This window comes from Orycteropus afer, unplaced genomic scaffold (assembly GCF_000298275.1).
Source record: "Orycteropus afer afer isolate SDZICR_OR568_19922 unplaced genomic scaffold, OryAfe1.0 scaffold00010, whole genome shotgun sequence".
In the NCBI taxonomy this organism is placed as follows: Eukaryota; Metazoa; Chordata; class Mammalia; order Tubulidentata; family Orycteropodidae; genus Orycteropus; species Orycteropus afer.
Window position 1 is genome coordinate 2,336,206 of NW_006921597.1, and position 17,334 is coordinate 2,353,539.

The 17,334-nt window shown below is 39.7% G+C and overlaps 1 protein-coding gene across 1 annotated transcript in view; it reads right to left on the reverse strand.

Annotated features, from left to right (window-relative positions):
- Nucleotides 1–17,334, reverse strand: part of CHD1L (chromodomain helicase DNA binding protein 1 like) — an 86,505-nt gene that overhangs the window by 52,565 nt on the left and 16,606 nt on the right. The window contains exons 2-5 of the mRNA XM_007948387.2: nt 12,527–12,639; nt 8,298–8,404; nt 6,372–6,486; nt 4,900–4,931 (exon numbers count right to left, since the gene is read on the reverse strand). Of these exons, the coding sequence (XP_007946578.1) occupies nt 4,900–4,931; nt 6,372–6,486; nt 8,298–8,404; nt 12,527–12,639 (367 nt within the window). The remainder of the gene's footprint in view (nt 1–4,899; nt 4,932–6,371; nt 6,487–8,297; nt 8,405–12,526; nt 12,640–17,334) is intronic.

Here is a 17,334-nt window from a genome sequence, read left to right on the forward strand (position 1 = left end):
GGGTTTGAACCGCCAGCCATCTGGTTAGCAGGCAAGTGTCTTAGCCACTATGCTACCAGAGCTCCTTTTGGAATGGGGCAAGTGGTTAATAGGATCAAATGTTGCATTTATATCCACTATATTTGCTATTATGGAAGTCACTGTCGGAGTACGTTCTGTAAGTAGGAGGCTATACAATTTTTCAGAGTGTTCAGTCATAAAAACATTATATAGGGGTTTGTTTTTTTTCAATTGTGATTTAGGTGAAAGTTTACAGAGAAAATTTTTTTCCATTCAATAGTTCATACATATTTTGTTTCATGACACTAATTGTAATCTCCACAATATAACAGCTCTCTTTCCCCTTCCTTCCTTTGGTTACCTTTTCCCTGTGTCCTTTCCTACATATTCCTGCCCTCTAAGCTACCTCCCTGTGCAAATGCTGCCTTTCTGATGTCCCATGGTTGATAGTTCTAAGGAATGCACCTCTCTAGTGTAATTGCTCATCTTGAAGGACTGTCTGTTGCTTGGCTGGAAGCTACAGAAGTGAATTCAATTCCAGGCCTGAAGAGTGACTAACGCCCATAGTGTTGTGGGTTTTACCAGTCTCAAGCACCAGTAAACCTGGTCTTTCCTTACAATTTGGCGTTTTGTTCCACCTTGTTCTCCCACGCTATCCAGGATCCCCTATTTTGACCCTTTCCAAGTAGTTCACATTGGTAGCCGGGCACCATCTAGTTCTGCTCTCAGGGTCATGTAAGCTGAGGTTCCCATGGTCCACTGGTCCCTTGGACTAATTGCTTCCAGGCATCTTTGATTTTCTTCACTCTTCTTTGCTCCAGATGGGGAGAGACCAATTGTTGCATCTTAAATGGCTGCTCACAAACTTTTAAGACCTCAGTTGCTACTCAGCAAAGCAGAATGTAGAACAATGTTTTTGCATACTATGTTATGCCAATTAGCTTCATGTCCCCTGCAACCATGGTCCTGAGCCCACAGATTCAGTGACTCACTTCTCAAGGTGTTTGGCCGTGGCTACAAAGTTATCTTAACTTTGCCCCCATTAGCTCTATCATATGCATGGGCATTCTTATAGCATATACAAATATGTATGTAGAAATACTGTCTGCCAAACTTATATATGGTCATGTATATACTCCCTTTTACCTACATATACCTGATTATTTTGCCTGTCTACCTATGTATCCATCTGTAGATTAATGTTTGTTATTACATACTGTGTATGCAAAAGTATTTCCCTTCAGTTGTCTATACCATTTGTGAACCTCTCCGTGTCTTCCTTTTTCTTAGTGTTACATGCTGATGACTTGCTTTGGTAAACCATCTTTCCCTTCACCTAAATGAATACTTGTCTCTTACCTATCTAGCAATGCATTATATCCTTTGACTATTGGGAAGCTGTTCCTAAGAAACAATTCAAAATATAAAAAACGTGTATACACAAATATGTTCCAAGATGCATTATTTAAAACAGCAAAAAAGAAACAATTCAAAATATAAAAAACATGTATAAACAAATATGTTCCAAGTTGTATTATTTAAAACGGCAAAAAACTGAAAATAATCTAAATGCCTAATAATAGGTGATGAACTCACTTTATAGCATTTTAAATGATAATTATGATGATTATGTTATAATGAAAAAAAAAGTATCTAATAACTGAAAAATATATAGAAGTTTTATACATATATATATATATATATATATATATATATATAACAAATGTGAAAGCTAAGGAAAGGTAACGAAGTAGAAGTTATAAAATTTTTAATTTTTTATTTTGCTTTATACAATAAAACCTGCAAAAGCTGGAACATGTATAAGGCAAAAACCTGTCAGAGAAGGTTCCACTAAAACAAGTGATAGAAAATCAGTAGGTTTTTGCTGTGACGCTACAGAGAAGATCCACAGGACAGGTGCAGAAACAGAGGCACCAGGTAGTGTTCACCTACAGAGTGGTACACGCAGTGGGACAGCTGGGGTCCACAGAGAGCAGGAGTTGGGATCATTCCTGCTGGGCAGCATGATCAGAGAACCACTTAAAAGATTACAAGGAATGAAAACAATGGCTATGAGATAAGGTGTGAAAATATGCGAAAGTGGTCACCAAATAGTGCCAGCCAAGGATTAGTTTTAAGTTTATCTAGGTTTAAGCAAACATCCAATAAATGCTTGTTCAATGAAATGCTACAGGGAGTTAGATTCTGGCCAGTGAAAGGAATTAGGTGGGACCACGCATCAAAAGTTGTCTAGCTCTAAAGAAGAATCCCTGGAGAGGAAGAGGTGGAGGGCATCTAGCACTTAATGGAGAGTCAGATAAAGTCCTTCTAACCCTCTCGATTTAAAGATTCTGTAAGTCTACTGTGGTGGTTAAGTTTGTGTGTCAACTTGGCCGGCCTGGTTGAGTGGCTGGGCAGCTGAATGTAGTTATTCTCCATGATGAGACTGGTAATCAGCTCCATGGTAGAATCTACTGTGAGCAGCTGAGTAGCTGCCTTAGGGAATGTGGTCTGCTTCCTGTATATAAGAAGCCTTGGTCTCTAGTTTATGGTACACTTCATGTAGCCATGTCATCATTTAGCAGCCTGCCATGCTCTGCCGACCTTGGGACTTTCAATGGACTTGAATCAATGACCTGCCGTGTTGTATGGTAACATCAGGACTGTGCCATTTTATTTGTCAACTTTGGGCTTGTTAGCCTCAGCAGCCAGTAGCTACCTGAGTGACGAGATGCCTCTAGCTTCAGCAGGCTGGGAGCAAGAGGCAAAGCTAAAGCCCAAGGTCGAGGGGGTTTTTTACATAGCCCCTAGAGCCTGTACTTTGAACTTGGACTTACAGCCTTTAAATTAAGAGAATAAACTCCTGTTTGTTAAGGCCATCCCATTTTGTGGTATATTCCTGTCAGAGTGGCACTAGGTAACCAGAACATCTACCATCTAGCAAAAACAATAGTTCATATTGTTAACGTGCACAGTCTTAACTCTTTAGGGCAGAGATTATATTATACTTCCCTGCTCTTCACAGAGTATCTGATGTAGTTAACACAACAACATAAGCTTGTCAAATAAATTGAAAGAACACATCTATCTTTTTGGGATTCATATTATTGGTCCACACTGTGAATGTCTTTTTGTTACTCAGGTTCTTAAATCACCAGGAACACATTCACAACAGATTACCTGACATAAAAAGAATGTATGTCTGCTGAATAATGTGAAATTCCAGGGCACCCAAATACTTTGAGAAACTCTCTTAAAAAGAGGCTCTCTAGGCAGTGAGTTTCTGTTTATGGTGAGGAAAATTTGGCAGTGATTATGGGTGATGGCTACACAGTATCGTGTAATTTAGATCATTAAACTGTATACCTGAAAAATGCTTAATTGACAAATGTTGCTCTCTATTTTTATAACAATAAATAATAAAAAGAGAACTCCACAGCAAAGAGTGCTGGGTTTGAATGTCTGCTTTGCCATTTACTAGCAATGCAGCCTGGATGGGTTACGTAATTTTTCACTTTCCTCATCTGTAAAATGGGTAAGAATACCTGCCTAACAGGTTTCCATGATGACTAAATGGAATAATTTGTATAAAGTGCCCAACACCATTTATGTCCCAATTTTCTTGGATTTTGAGCCTTCACATATGTTTCCTCGCATTATGGTTATCTGTACACTTCGCACCCCATCATGGTAGTTTATGTTTCCTTAGGACAGCTCTGTTATTTGTTGTTGTTGTTGTTGTTAGGTGCCACCACTTATCTGTCACTTCGTCATACTGTGGTGGTTTGTGCACTGCTATGAGGCTGGAAGCTATACCACCAGGATTTCAAATAACAGCAGGGTCACCCATGGTGGACAGGTTTCAGCAAAGCTTCCAGACTAAGACAGATTAGGAAGAAGGATGGGCAGTCCACTTCTGAAAAACTTTGCCACTGAAAACCTTATGAATAGTAGTGAAACACTGTCTGATGTATTAATGGAAAACTTTATAAAGAGCTCTGTGATTTACTTTCCTGAAACTGCCCCTCGTTCCTGGAATAGTACCTTTCCAAATGAGGAACTTTCAATGATAAATTAATAATAAAAAGAAAAAGAGAAGGAAAGCATGTCTTCTTCTTAAGGAAAGTAAAATAATAGTACTTATCAGAGCCTATTTAAACACTGGCTTAATCCACTTTAAACATGGGATGGAAGTCATGAAATCTATGTCTAAGCCTTCAGTATTTCAAAATAAGATGATAACAGAAATCTACTCACAAGAACCTGGATGAGAAATAACATTTAAAACATTGATGAAACACTTTAAAAATAAAAGTTTCTAAATATTAAGATGCAGAACCCACACCTAACTATGCCACATGCCATAGACAATGAGAATGAGTGATGTCAACACATCTTTCCCTACTTAGCTAAAATCTAGTTTGCATTTAACTTACATTATAAGCATTATCTTGACATGACCATAAACTGTAACTATAAACTACCTGTATTCAGGTAGTACCAAGAGTTAAATCCAAGTTTCCTATACTTCATGAACTAAGGCCTGAAATCTAACTAACTAGAAGCATACTTAAAAGAATCAATATCTATTAGCCACCCAAACCACTAGGTACACATTATCTCATTTAATTCTCACAAGAACCATCCGCCATAAGAAATTTAAGTACCCTGTTTTACAGATGAAGAAGCTGAAGTTTGTAGAAGTTAAGTAACTAACCCAAGGACACAGAACTAACGAGTAGAAGGCTAGACAATAGAACTCTAGCCATGCAACCTACCTGTGAAAAGGAGTCACGGAAGACACACATACCAGGAAAGAGGTGAAGGATTAAAATGTGAAAGAAAGACATGACTCACAATGCACTCAAAATCGTTTCTAAAGTAGTGCAATCTACTCACGATTTTAGAAATGATGCATCTTTCAAGCATACCTGAAAAATCAAAGTAAACACATTATAAAGGTTGGTGTTAATATAACTTTGACATTAATAGCTGCTATCAAAATCCTAATACTGTTTCTTGTTAACTCTCCTAAATTACAGAGCCTATCTAAGTTTTATTCATTCACTAAGTTAAAAAAATTCTGAGTATAATTCCTAAGGACCACTATTATATAAACCAATAGAAAGGAAGTATGAGTAAGTGAAGATCTTGTTTATGATGATTCAGTCAGCCTTAGTTTGAAGGAGAGGGCTTAAAATGAGACTGGAACCACCTAAGTGTCCTCCATGTCCCAGTCTAGAAAACCCTGTCCCCTGCCTATTGCCTGCCTACCTCATTACTTCTATTCATAGACCAAGATGCAACTCAAGAGCCACCTCCCTGGGAAACCTTCCTCCCTAACCCAACAGGAAAGAGGTGGAAAGATATCTAACGAATTTAAAGCACAATAGTTCTTAACGTTTTTGGTCACAGCACCTCTTAGAGTATCTGATGAAAACAGATTCTCTTCTCAGAAAAAATGTATACATTCAATTAAATATACAGACAGTCCTTAGATTATGAGAGATCTGTACCTAAGTGTGTCTTTAAGTCTAAGTCTTTAAGTCAAATTTGTAGGTAAGTCGAAAAAGGTACATATGGTTCTTATTTTGCTTTACTTTAACAAGAAAAAGCTCAAAGCATTTTCAATGATGTAAAAGCTGCAAGTGCAGCAAGCAAAGGTGCCTGTGATGAAGAATTCATTGTGTAAGGGTTTGGTTCAATCATTTCAAAGTGAAGACAAATTTATGTAACATTAAAGGGCAAGTATAAGCTCCCAGACATTAGTAACCCAGGGACTACCTATAATTTCAGAGGGTTTTCAACAGCTTTTAAAGCGGTAGTCCTTGCTATAGTCTGGCTACCACCACTGTCAACCACTCAGAGCGGAATCAGTGCAGGAGATCCTGGACCGAGTGGGAGAACAATGTGGAACAAAACTCAAAATCATTAAATAAAAACAGGTTTGATGGTCTGACAGAGAGCCTGGTAAGACCCCTGAGACTATGGCCCCTAGTTACCCTTCAGGTCTAGAACTGAACTCACTGTGGCTTCCAGCCAAACAAAAGACAGGCACATATGCTGAACATTTGCATTAGGTAGATATACTCCTTGGACAGATCAATCAAGGGAGAACAGAAGGGCTGTATATGCACCGGGAGACAGCTCAGGAGCAAGAGTGCATGGAGGAAAGGACACAGGGAAGAGGTAACTACAGGGAGGAAGTGGGAAGAGAGCTGTTACACTGTGGGAAATTGCAGTCAATGTCATGAAACAAAATGTGTCTGAACTGCTCCATGGGAAAACGAATTTGCTCCGTAAAATTTCACCCAAATCACAATAAAAATTAGAGAAAAAAAAGTCCTTGCTATAGAAAAATAAATGGGTACCTCATAGGTAGTTAGCAGCACATGGAAATATGACTCTTGCTTCAGGTCTTGCTGCAGGTGAGCTCTCTCTTCCTTGTCACCTGTATATGTCACACAGGGAAGACCTGGAGCAAATCTGAATCAAGAAGAGACACAGATGGACACAAACACTAGAGCATGGAAAAAACAGTCTGCATATCTGGAAAATGAGATTTTATGGAATGATTGCAGACATGCAGACCTCATAATGCCCCTCAACCAGAAAGCCTTGAGAATCTGGTAATAAAAACTTCAGAGCCTTCCCCTGGCAGTAAATGCTTAAAGCTCTTGGGTGTTAGTTGCTGTGGAGTCGGCTCCAACTCATGGTGATCTTACGTATCTAACGCAACAAAAATGTCATCTTATCCAGTACTATGTTCATGATTGTTGGTATGTCTGAGTCCACTGTTGCGGCTATTATGTCAGTCCATCTCACTGAGGACTTCTCTCATTTTCACTGATCATCTACTTCACCAACCATGATGTCTTTTTCTAGCGATAGGTCTGTCCTAATGACATGTCCAAAGTAAGCAAACTGAAGTCTCACCATCCTCGCTTAGGTACCCTCTGGTTCTACTTCTCTAGGCTAACTCGGTCATTCCTCTGGCAGTGCGTGTCTATTCAACAGCCTTCATCAACAACAGATTTGAGTCAGGAGCATCTTAACCATCATAACCAGCTGCCATGAGCTGATTCCAACTCACAGCAACCCCACGTGTTTCAGAGTAGAACTGCACTCCATAGGGTTTTCAATGGGAGCTCTGGTGACGCAGGGCCTAAGACACCTGACTGCTAACCAGAAGGCTGGCAGTTCAAACCCACCAGCCACTCCTCAGAAGGAAGATACCACCTTGGAAACCCACGGAGGGGTCGCTATGAGTCAGATTAGACTCTACAGCAGAGTTTGGTTTCATTGTTATTTTGAGTTTATGATCTTTCAGAAGTAGATCACCAGGCCTTTCTTCTAAGATGCCTCTAGGTAGACTCAAACCACCAACCTTTAGGTTAGTAGCTAAGTGCTTAACCATTCCATTTCTGCCACCCATTTGTTGTTGTTACGTGCCATCAAGTCAGACCTGACTCATAGAGATCCCTCCTTTCCAAGGTGGTATCACTACAGAAGTAGACTGCCCAACCTTCCTTCCAAGGAGTGGCTGGTGGGTTTGAACCGCCAGCCTTCTGGTTAGCAGTGAAGTGCCTTAGGCACGATGCTACCAGAGCTCATCATATCAAGATAAACAAACAAATCCATTGCCATCAAGTCAATTCTGACTCATAGCAATTCTACAGGACAGAGTAGAATGGCCCCATAGGGTTTCCAAGGCTATAATCTTTATGGAAGCAGACTGCCACATCCTTCTTCCATAGAGCCATTGGTAGGTTTGAACCTCCAACCTTTCGCTTAGCAGCCAAATGCTTAACCATTGTGCCATCATTAATCTTCATAGTGTCTTCTAAATGACATAACCTGACTAGTAAGGTTAACATTACCTCAATTAATGGTTCAACCTCAAGGTAAGTGTGAATATCAGAAGAACATTTAAAAGAGTCTTGTGCTTGCTCTTAAAAAGAAAAATAGTTTTGTTGAATACGTCCTATGCCAGTATGAAAAAGATGGCTTCTCCTTTAGTTCAGCAAAGTTTACTAAAAAAATGAGTAATGAAGTTCCAACTGACAAATAATAATACCTATTGAACCCTCCCTACCTTCACTGATTCAGTTCAGAGTTTTGTGGAAGAAATAAACTCACTACTTATGACAATATGTTGTTTAATCACGTTTTACACATCATTCAGGGAAAAAAAAAACTTTCAAAGTAACAAGATAGCATAAAATATCAAAACATTACCCCCCAACAGAGCATTAATTAACATAAAAAATAAAGTTTCAACTACACATACTCTGTACCTCTCCATCTCTTCTTTCCAGTTGTTCAAAACAGATAAGGGACAAAGAATAAGAAATGGTCCTTCATCATTTAATCTTCCAGCCAAGTAAATGAATAGTGCAATAGTCTAGAACACAGAAAAAGATAGCATTGTTTAAAATCACATTTCCATATGAGAATCAAGCACAAAGTCCCCACAACCCTCAAGGGAACAGAGATTCTTATATAAGAATTGGTTTGCAAAGAAATAATGCACAATTTTCCATATATTAGCAGAGTAATTCATTCCTACAATGAAACCATATAAGCCTGAAACATACAATTACTATTATTACTTCAGTAGGAGCTCTGGTAGCATAGTGCCTAAGCCACTTGACTGCTAACCAGATAGCTGGTGGTTCAAACCCACCAGCCACTCCTCAGAAGGAAGGCTGGGCAATCTACTTCCGTAGTGATACTGGCTCGGAAATGCAAGGAGGGGTCTCTATGAGTCGGATCAGACTTGATGGCAAATAACAACAACAATTACTACAGTAGTTAAGAAGCAATGATGCTCAACAGTTATGCAACATTTAATACAAAAAGGAAAAACTCAGGAAAGACAATAGAGATAGATAAAAACAATGTAAAGAATGTACAAGATTAGGAATATGCTGAAAACATAAAACAAGTGTGCCAAGACACAACTGTCAAGATGACCGACCAAATGATGACACTAGAGCTCTCTTCTAAGTGAGGATGTTTTCCTTCCACTCTTCTTTCCTAATTTTGTCCTTACTTCCACAAGTATTTATAGAGTATCTTTTTCTTTTTTTTTTTGGCTAGGTACTGTTCTAAGCTCTGGGGAACAAAACAGAAGGCACTCTTAGCCCTCCTGGAACATATATTCTAGTTTGGAAAACAGCAATAATTAATGCCTCATAAGCTTAAGCAGGTTGTTGTTGTTGTTATGTGCCGTCGAGTCGGCCCCGACTCATAGCGACCCTCCTTGGGTTTCTGAGGCAGTATCACTACGGAAGTAGGATTACCCAACCTTCCTTCCAAGGAGTGGCTAAATGAAAATCGTTGTAAAGCCGAATGGTCAAAAGATATGCCAATAGACTTTAGTATCAAAAGGATACTGTGGTATTCAGAGAAAACAGCACTCGCTTGTGAAACAAATAATTATGAGAACCTACCTCCCAAACACTGGGCTGTTTCTAAGAAAACCTTTCCAAAAAATATAACCTCTATCCCTACAAATCTATGTGCCCAAAGATGTGCACTTCAAGGTTCATTTAAATAACATAAAGGGCTCAGACACAGGGAGACAGCTCAGGGGGTAGAAGTGCATGGACAGATGGACACGGGGAGGAGGTAGCTGTCGGGAGAAAGTGGGAGGGGAGATGTTGCATCATGCTAAATTGTGGTCAGTGTCATGAGACAGTGTATGTAAACTGCTATATGGAAAGTGTATTTGCTCTGTAAATTTTCACCCAAATCACAATCAATCAATCAATCAATCACACAAAGAGAGGAGAAGGGTTTGCCTTTCCTCCTCTAAACCAAAAATCAAACTCACTGCTGTCTAGTCAGTTCCAACTCACAGTAACCCCTCGTTGGGTTTCCGAGGCAGCATCTCTACAGAAGTAGAGTAACCAGTCTTCCTTCCAAGGAGTGGCTGGATGGTATGAACTGCAAGCCTTCTGGTTAGCAGTCAAATGCCTTGGGCACCATGCCACCAGAGCTCCCTCCTCCTCATTTAAATAAATTATGATAAATTCTCTTGATGGGATATTATCAGTCAGTGGAAAATAATTATTGTGAAGAATATAATAAAATGGAAAATAGCAATGACAATGTTAGATTGATAAAATATAAACTATATGTGTACTACAGTTTCCAGCATTTAAAATATATGTATTATTATGGTTAGAGGGCTGTGATTATGTGGTTGCAGTAATTTTTTTAATGTACATGGAATTTTTTTTTAAACTATGTATGACTTCCCAGCCCAGATTGGGTCCTTCAATAAGTACTTAGTAGATTAAAATAATTCTGATTAGCTTTTGCTGAGAATACTTTTAGAGAAAATTTATCTTTTCTCACTAAAAAACAGCTATATCTATAAAATGAATTTGAATTCACCAGAGGATTCTACCAAAAATTTAAGGAAGAAATAATAACAATTCTACAAAAACTCTTCTAAGAAAACTAAAGAGAAGGGAATACTTCTCAACTCATTCTTCTTTTCTTTTTTTAAAAAATAACTTTTTATTGTGATTCAGGTGGACATTTACACAGCAAGTTGGTTTACCCCTGAACATTTCATACACATTTTGTTTTGTGTATGACTGCAATCTCTACAATTTAATAGCACCTTTCTCAACTCATTCCATCAGGCCAGCTTTATCTTGGTAACAAAAGTAGATAAAGATAATGTAAGAAAACAACAGATCCATACCCTTCATGAACACAGATGCAAAACTTCTAAACAAAATTTTATCAGAATAAATTTTGAGGTGTTACATTTTTAGGAGGCTAGGAGTAGAGCAATATAAATACCTTGGGAAAAGGCAAAGGGCAAGTGCAGTTTGCTGGCTCTGGATGTAGTGTGTAGGGCAAATTCCGCATAACAAGCAAAGATGGCAGGCAGGGCCCTGTACCTGGTCCAAGAGCCTGTGAACCTGGCTCCCAGATGTCCTGGAAACCAATCTTTGTTCTAGTTCCATAGCTCTCGGTTCAGGAATGTACTAGGACCAAGTTTACCAGAGAAAACTGAGGGTGATAAATGAAAAGATGGTAGCTCAGAGTGATACTTGGAGATGATACAGCATACTGAATAACCCTGAGATTGAAGAAGTATGCATTGTTAAAATAAAGTGGCCTCTAACAGGTGTAGTGCCTAAGGCACTTGACTACTAACCAGAAGGCTGGTGGTTCAAACCCACCAGCCACTCCTCAGAAGGAAGGTCGGGTGATCTACTTACATAGAGGTACTGCCTCGGAAACCCAAGGAGGGGTTGCTGTGAGTTGGATCTAACTCGACAGCAGTGAGTTTGGTTTGGTTTTGGTTTAATAAATACTGAAACTAGCCAACTCATAAGCCTGCTCCAGCCTGTTGTTTATGTACATATGGATGACCTGGAGAAGCAGTCTAAAGATAAGGCTCTCATTCATTCTGCATGTTCACTAGGGAAGCCTTTTGGGAATCGGCAAACTTAAATTAAATCTCCATGCTTTCTGATCATGTTGCCTCTCTACTTACTGACTGCTCTGCCCTATTTTAGTATCCCATAGATAAGTAAACCTGTGTGATTAACCCAAGGGGTATCTGTATCTGGACTTTCCATCAATACAAGCCTAACACTGTTGTTGTTATGTTCCGTCGAGTCGGACCGACTCATAGCGACCCCTCCCTTAGGTTTCCAAGGCAGTATCACTACAGAAGTAGATTGCCTCATTTTCCTTCGGAGGAGTGACTGGTGGGTTTGAACTGCCAGCCTTCTGGTTAGCAGTCAAGTGCCTTAGGCACTACACTACCAGAGCCCCTCTGCCAGCCTTAGCCTAACATTAATATCTGTCAAAACATATCACTATCAAGACACCATCTGCTTATTGACATCTGATTCTCAGGTCTTTAGACTTTAGTCCATCTCCTTTTAAGACTATGTGATGATCAAGGCACTGTGAAAACTACAGGGTACTTCCTCTGTACTTCCTAGCATGGCACAGAAATGGGCAGTAGCCCCATCAATCACCGGGGAAGGAAGACTAATATTAAAAGTAACTCATTTAACTAGATAATTGCTAAGGAAATCAGAGTTAATTTGATCCTTAGGTAGGTACATCTGTTTTACAGAGAAAAACCAAATGTTTCGTCCCTGGGTGGTACAAACAGTTAAGTGCTCAACTATCAGCCAATGGTTGGTGGTGTGAACCTACCCAGAGGCATCTAGGAAGACAGGCCTGGTGATCTGCTTCCAAGAGGTCACAGTCTTGAAAACACTAGCAAGCGGTTCTACCCTGCACACACGGAGTCGCCATGAGTCAGAAGGGACCTGACAGCAACTAACAACCATAACAACAGGCCCATAAATTACAATTCGAACACAGGCATGTCTTCGATGGTCAAGAACTCTTAACAAAGGTTCAGGCATTTCTCATCTGAGTATAAAAATATATACTAGTAACTAAAGCAAAAGATGCTAGTGATTTGTAAGGCTTTATTTCAGGGGAGGTAAACAGTGGTCACTCCACAGTAACATACCTGGCAGGTCTTACCCAGGCCCATCTCATCTCCCAGGATACAGCCATTCTGACAATGGAAGCGCTGGGCTAGCCAGTTGACTCCTTCCAGTTGATAAGAGCGTAAATGAATCCCTAGAAATAAAAAATACAGAAAATTCAAAGAGCAGATACTTGAGCACATACATAGGCTATATTCTATGACCTTAAACGAAGAACATGGCCTAAATTCTCAGACCCCCAATCCATGGAAGTACTGGCCATACCTTTTGCTAGGAAATTACAGAGATATTATCATCTGCTGACTTCCAAACTATTTTCTGAGACAGTTTAGTCACCATTTACAATGCCATGGTCATTAGGACTCCCACCAGATGACTAGGAGGGACTATGCAAATGTGAGGTGTTTATGGCCCACCAAGGGGACTGGACAGCTTGCTAATAAGGCAAATAAGGTATATGGAACCCTCATGTGGGAACTGGTCAGTTTCGCCATCACACTAGGCTTAAAATGAGTCATCCCAGAGGCAGAAAGGGGGAATTTCACCACTATCAAAAAGGAACAGCCAGGGGCAGAGCATGTCAAGATCCTTCTTCCTCCTTGTGAAGTTCAAGGAGGTCAGATGCCACCTTGCAAAAAGGGTATGGGAGAGATGTCATCTGACCTCTAATTTCACAAGGGTAAGAGAGAATCACCATCAGCATCAACAGCCCAAGGCTGATTCCTGTGTGGCAGAGGTCAGACATGCCACCACTTTCAAACCTTTTAACCAATTCTGACACCAACTGTCCTTCCCATGGTCCTAATTCTCTGCTGGGTTTAATAATTCATTGCACTAGTCACACAGAACTCACAGAAAATACTCACAATTATGGGGTTTATTAGGGAAGTAACAGGTTACAATTCAGGTTTAGGAATGCCCAGGATACGATTCTTTCAATCAGGACAGCATCACCTCAGCCATGGCCACAGGCACACCTCTCTTTGGTCCTGGGCCCTTCAGCCTGGCCTCTGCCCTGCTCAGGCAAGTGTTACAACGCTCTTTTAGCTCTGCCAATAAGTGCCAGAGAAGCAAGCCTCTTCTCCAAAGGCATTTTGCTTTCTCGCTCTGTGGGCTGAGAAGCCAACTGCTCAGTCTCATGCCAATCTCTTGGTTCTGGTGCTTCTGTTGCCACCATTTCTCTGCCACTGCTTCTTGCTGTCTCACTGCAAGGATCTTGGATCCCAGGAAGTGCTCCACTTCTGGCTGTTCTTTCTTGAAAGCAGTGAGATCCCCCTTTCACCTCTGAGATGGCTCATTTCAAAACCAATGAGATAGCAAAACTGACCAATCCCTCCATTAGGGCTCCACACACCTTATTTGCATGGTCCTGCCCACACAAGAGTGCCATGTACCTTATTTACATTATTACTAAGCTATCCAATCCCCTTAGTAGGCCACAAGCACCTCACATTTGCATAGTCCTAGCCAGTCATCTAGCAGGAGTCACAAAGACCATGGCTAGAAGAGCTATATTAAGTACTTCACTGTACCACACACCCCACACCACTTTTGCACCATTACACAAAAACCCCTAAAACAGCCCAACATTGTTACCAGATCGACTAAGATAAGAAATCAGCCTGGGATTTGATCTCTTTACTGCCTGAGTCTCATGTCAGCATTCATTCTAGGAAACAGGTATTTCTAATGCAACATAACAATAAACATGGGTTACATGTCTGTCTGCTTGCTTAACAGCAACCATTTAGATTTGTCATTGGTAAACCAAAAAAGGAAAACCAAACTCACTGTCCTCAAGTTGATTCCAACTCACAGCAACCCCTCCTTGGGTTTCCAAGGCAGTATCTCTATGGAAGTAGATTGCCCAACCTTCCTTCCCAGGAACGGCTGGTGGGTTTGAACCACCAGCCTTCTGTTTAGCAGTCAAATGCCTTAGGCATTACACCACCAGAGCTCCTTATGCACTGCTAGTCACCCTTAATACAATGACTTCCACACTCTATTGGACTGCCTCTTATTGAAGCACAATTTAATCTACTGTCTCAATATTCCCCTTCCTACCAGTGGCTCTGGTAGCATAGTGGCTAAGGCATTTGACTGCTAAACAAAAGGCTGGCAGGACAGCAGAAGATATCTGAAATCCACATGGCACATCTGCAGAGATCTCTTCCATTTGGGGGGGGAGGGGGATAAATAAATAAATAAAAATTTCTGAAATAATCCTATCTTTAGATAGGGGAAGGATCCAAACATATATTATAAAAGAACTATTCACAAAAACATAATTTTAAGGTTTGAACTCATAGCCTTTAAAAAAAAACTATACAATCTATAATTAGAACATTAGAAAAACTAACAATAGTTACTTATTAAATACCAAGTAGAGTAGTAAACATTTTACATGAATTATCTCCTTTAATCCTTATAAGAGTCCCTGTGTGGTATAAACAGTTAATACGCTTGGCTGCTATAAGAAAGTTTGAAGGTTAGAGACCACCCAGAGATGCCTTGAAAGACAGACCTATCCATCTACCTAAAAAAAATTAGCCACTGAAAACCCCATGGAGCACAGTTTTACTCTGACACACATGAGGTCATCTGAGTCAGAATTGACTCAACAGCAAATGGAAAAGAAAAAAACCCTTGTAACATCTTATGTAACAGGTATTATATCCATTTTATATATATAAAAAAAATTCTTCAATAATCAGATAATCAAAGAATATTAAAATGTGCAATTTGGAGACTTCCACTTCTAGGAAGATGGAAAAGATGTACTTTTCCCTATTCTTCCTGCTAAGTAACAAACATAAGACTCTGAAGGTGCAGCAAAGAAGGCAAACCATCTCAGGACCTCAGGATCTGAAGAATGACAGGGTGGTGAGTCCCATGCATGTTCTTTTACTTCATATACCCAGACTTAAATGTAAAGAAAACTGGCAATCCAGAAACACCAATGGGCATAAACAAACAAACGAAAGAAGCTCCCAATAAAAGCTGTCTCCTGCTAGCCGAAGTACAAGGAAAGAGGTAGTCTACCGAGACAGAAAACTTTTAGTAGTATTTTGCTCTATTTCACCCAAATGGCATAGAAGAAACTGTGGCCCCACCCACACCCACAACCACAAAGGCACCCCAATAGCCCCATTGGGATGGTGTCAGAGAAAGCCAAGTAGAGAGGTGAGATTTTCATCCCACCTCCAACCACCACCACCTTACCAGTAATGAGGCCCTCTCATCTACTCTCCACTCTTTGTATTCACAAGGGGAGCCTGGATTTCCACTCCCACTCACTAATAACAGTGTCTTCCACTCCTCCCCCTGGGGTGGTGTCAGAGGGGGCCTAGTAGTGGAGGAGCAGGATTTCTATCATCCCATGGCAGTAATGAGACAATCTCCTACCAAGAAGGGAGCTAGAACTGCCATTCTCACCCAACATAACAAGAAGCACCCTCTCTATCCCTAGCTATCGACAGAAGCTGAGAGAAAAGCTAGACTCCTATCCAGTAACCCCTCATTCTACTGCCAGAGCAATGTCAAAGTTAATATAAAATGTCTAAATGAGATCCAGAGTCCCACACAGCATAAAAATGTCAGTTTCCATCAAATATCAATCAACATACCAAGAACCAGGAACATTTCAAACTGAAGAAAAAGAAAAAAAATCTACAGAATGTCAATATCGAGATGACACAGATATTAGAACTAACTGACAAAGATTATAAAGCAGCAATAATAAACCTTTCAGCAAGTAATTAAAACACACAGGAAAAAAAAAAAATACATACATATACATATATATATATATATACACACACACACAAAAAAAAAAAAAAAAAACCTTAGTAAAGAAATAGAACATTTAGAGAAGAACCAAATGGAAATTTTTTAAGTGAAAAAATCAATAACCAAAATAAAAAGTTCACAGATGGTTTCAACAATGAACAGAGGGAACACAGGAAAAAACTCAGTAAGCTGGAAGATAGAATAGGAGAAATTATTCACTCTGAACACAGAGAAAATAGACTGGAAACAAATGAACAGAGCCTCAGAGAACTGTGGGACTATAGCAGCTAACTGTCACATCATAAGAGCTCTAGAAAGAGTGTGGGGCTACAAATGTACTTGATAATAATGGCTGAAAACTTGCCAGATTTGGCAAAAGACATAAACCTGTAGGTTGAAGAAGCTCAGTGCGATACAAACAAGATAAACCAAAGAAGTTCACACCAAGATACATCATAAATAAAAATTAAAGGTTTTTTAAAGGAAAGTATCTTGAAAGCAGCAAAGAAAAATGATACTTCACCTATAGGAAAAATATAATTTGAATGCTAGTGACTTATTCAACAAAAACCTTGGAAGCTAGATGGAAATGACACAACATTTTGAAATATTTAAACAAAAGAACTGTCAACCCATTATTCTATACCCCACAAAAATATCCTTCAGGAATGAAGGAGAAATTGAGACTTCCTCTGACAAATGAAAACTAAGAATCTGTCACCAGCAAACCTACCATAAATGAACGGCTAAAGAAAGTTCTTGGAAAATAAAGGAAAAGATAAACGACAAAACTTTGAAACAACAGGAAAGAAAAGAAAAAAAAAAACAGCAAGCAAAAATATAGGTAAATACAAACTCAATCACAGAAGGACAAATACAGTATTAGTTTGTTGTTGTGGAGGGTCAAGGAAAGGTTTATATATGGAGGGAAACTTTCTTTGTTGGTTGCCAGGGGTGGGAAGGGAGAGGAGGGAACACTGCAAAAACAAACAAACAAACAAACAAACCATTCATTGACTCATGTCACTTAGTTCTGTGT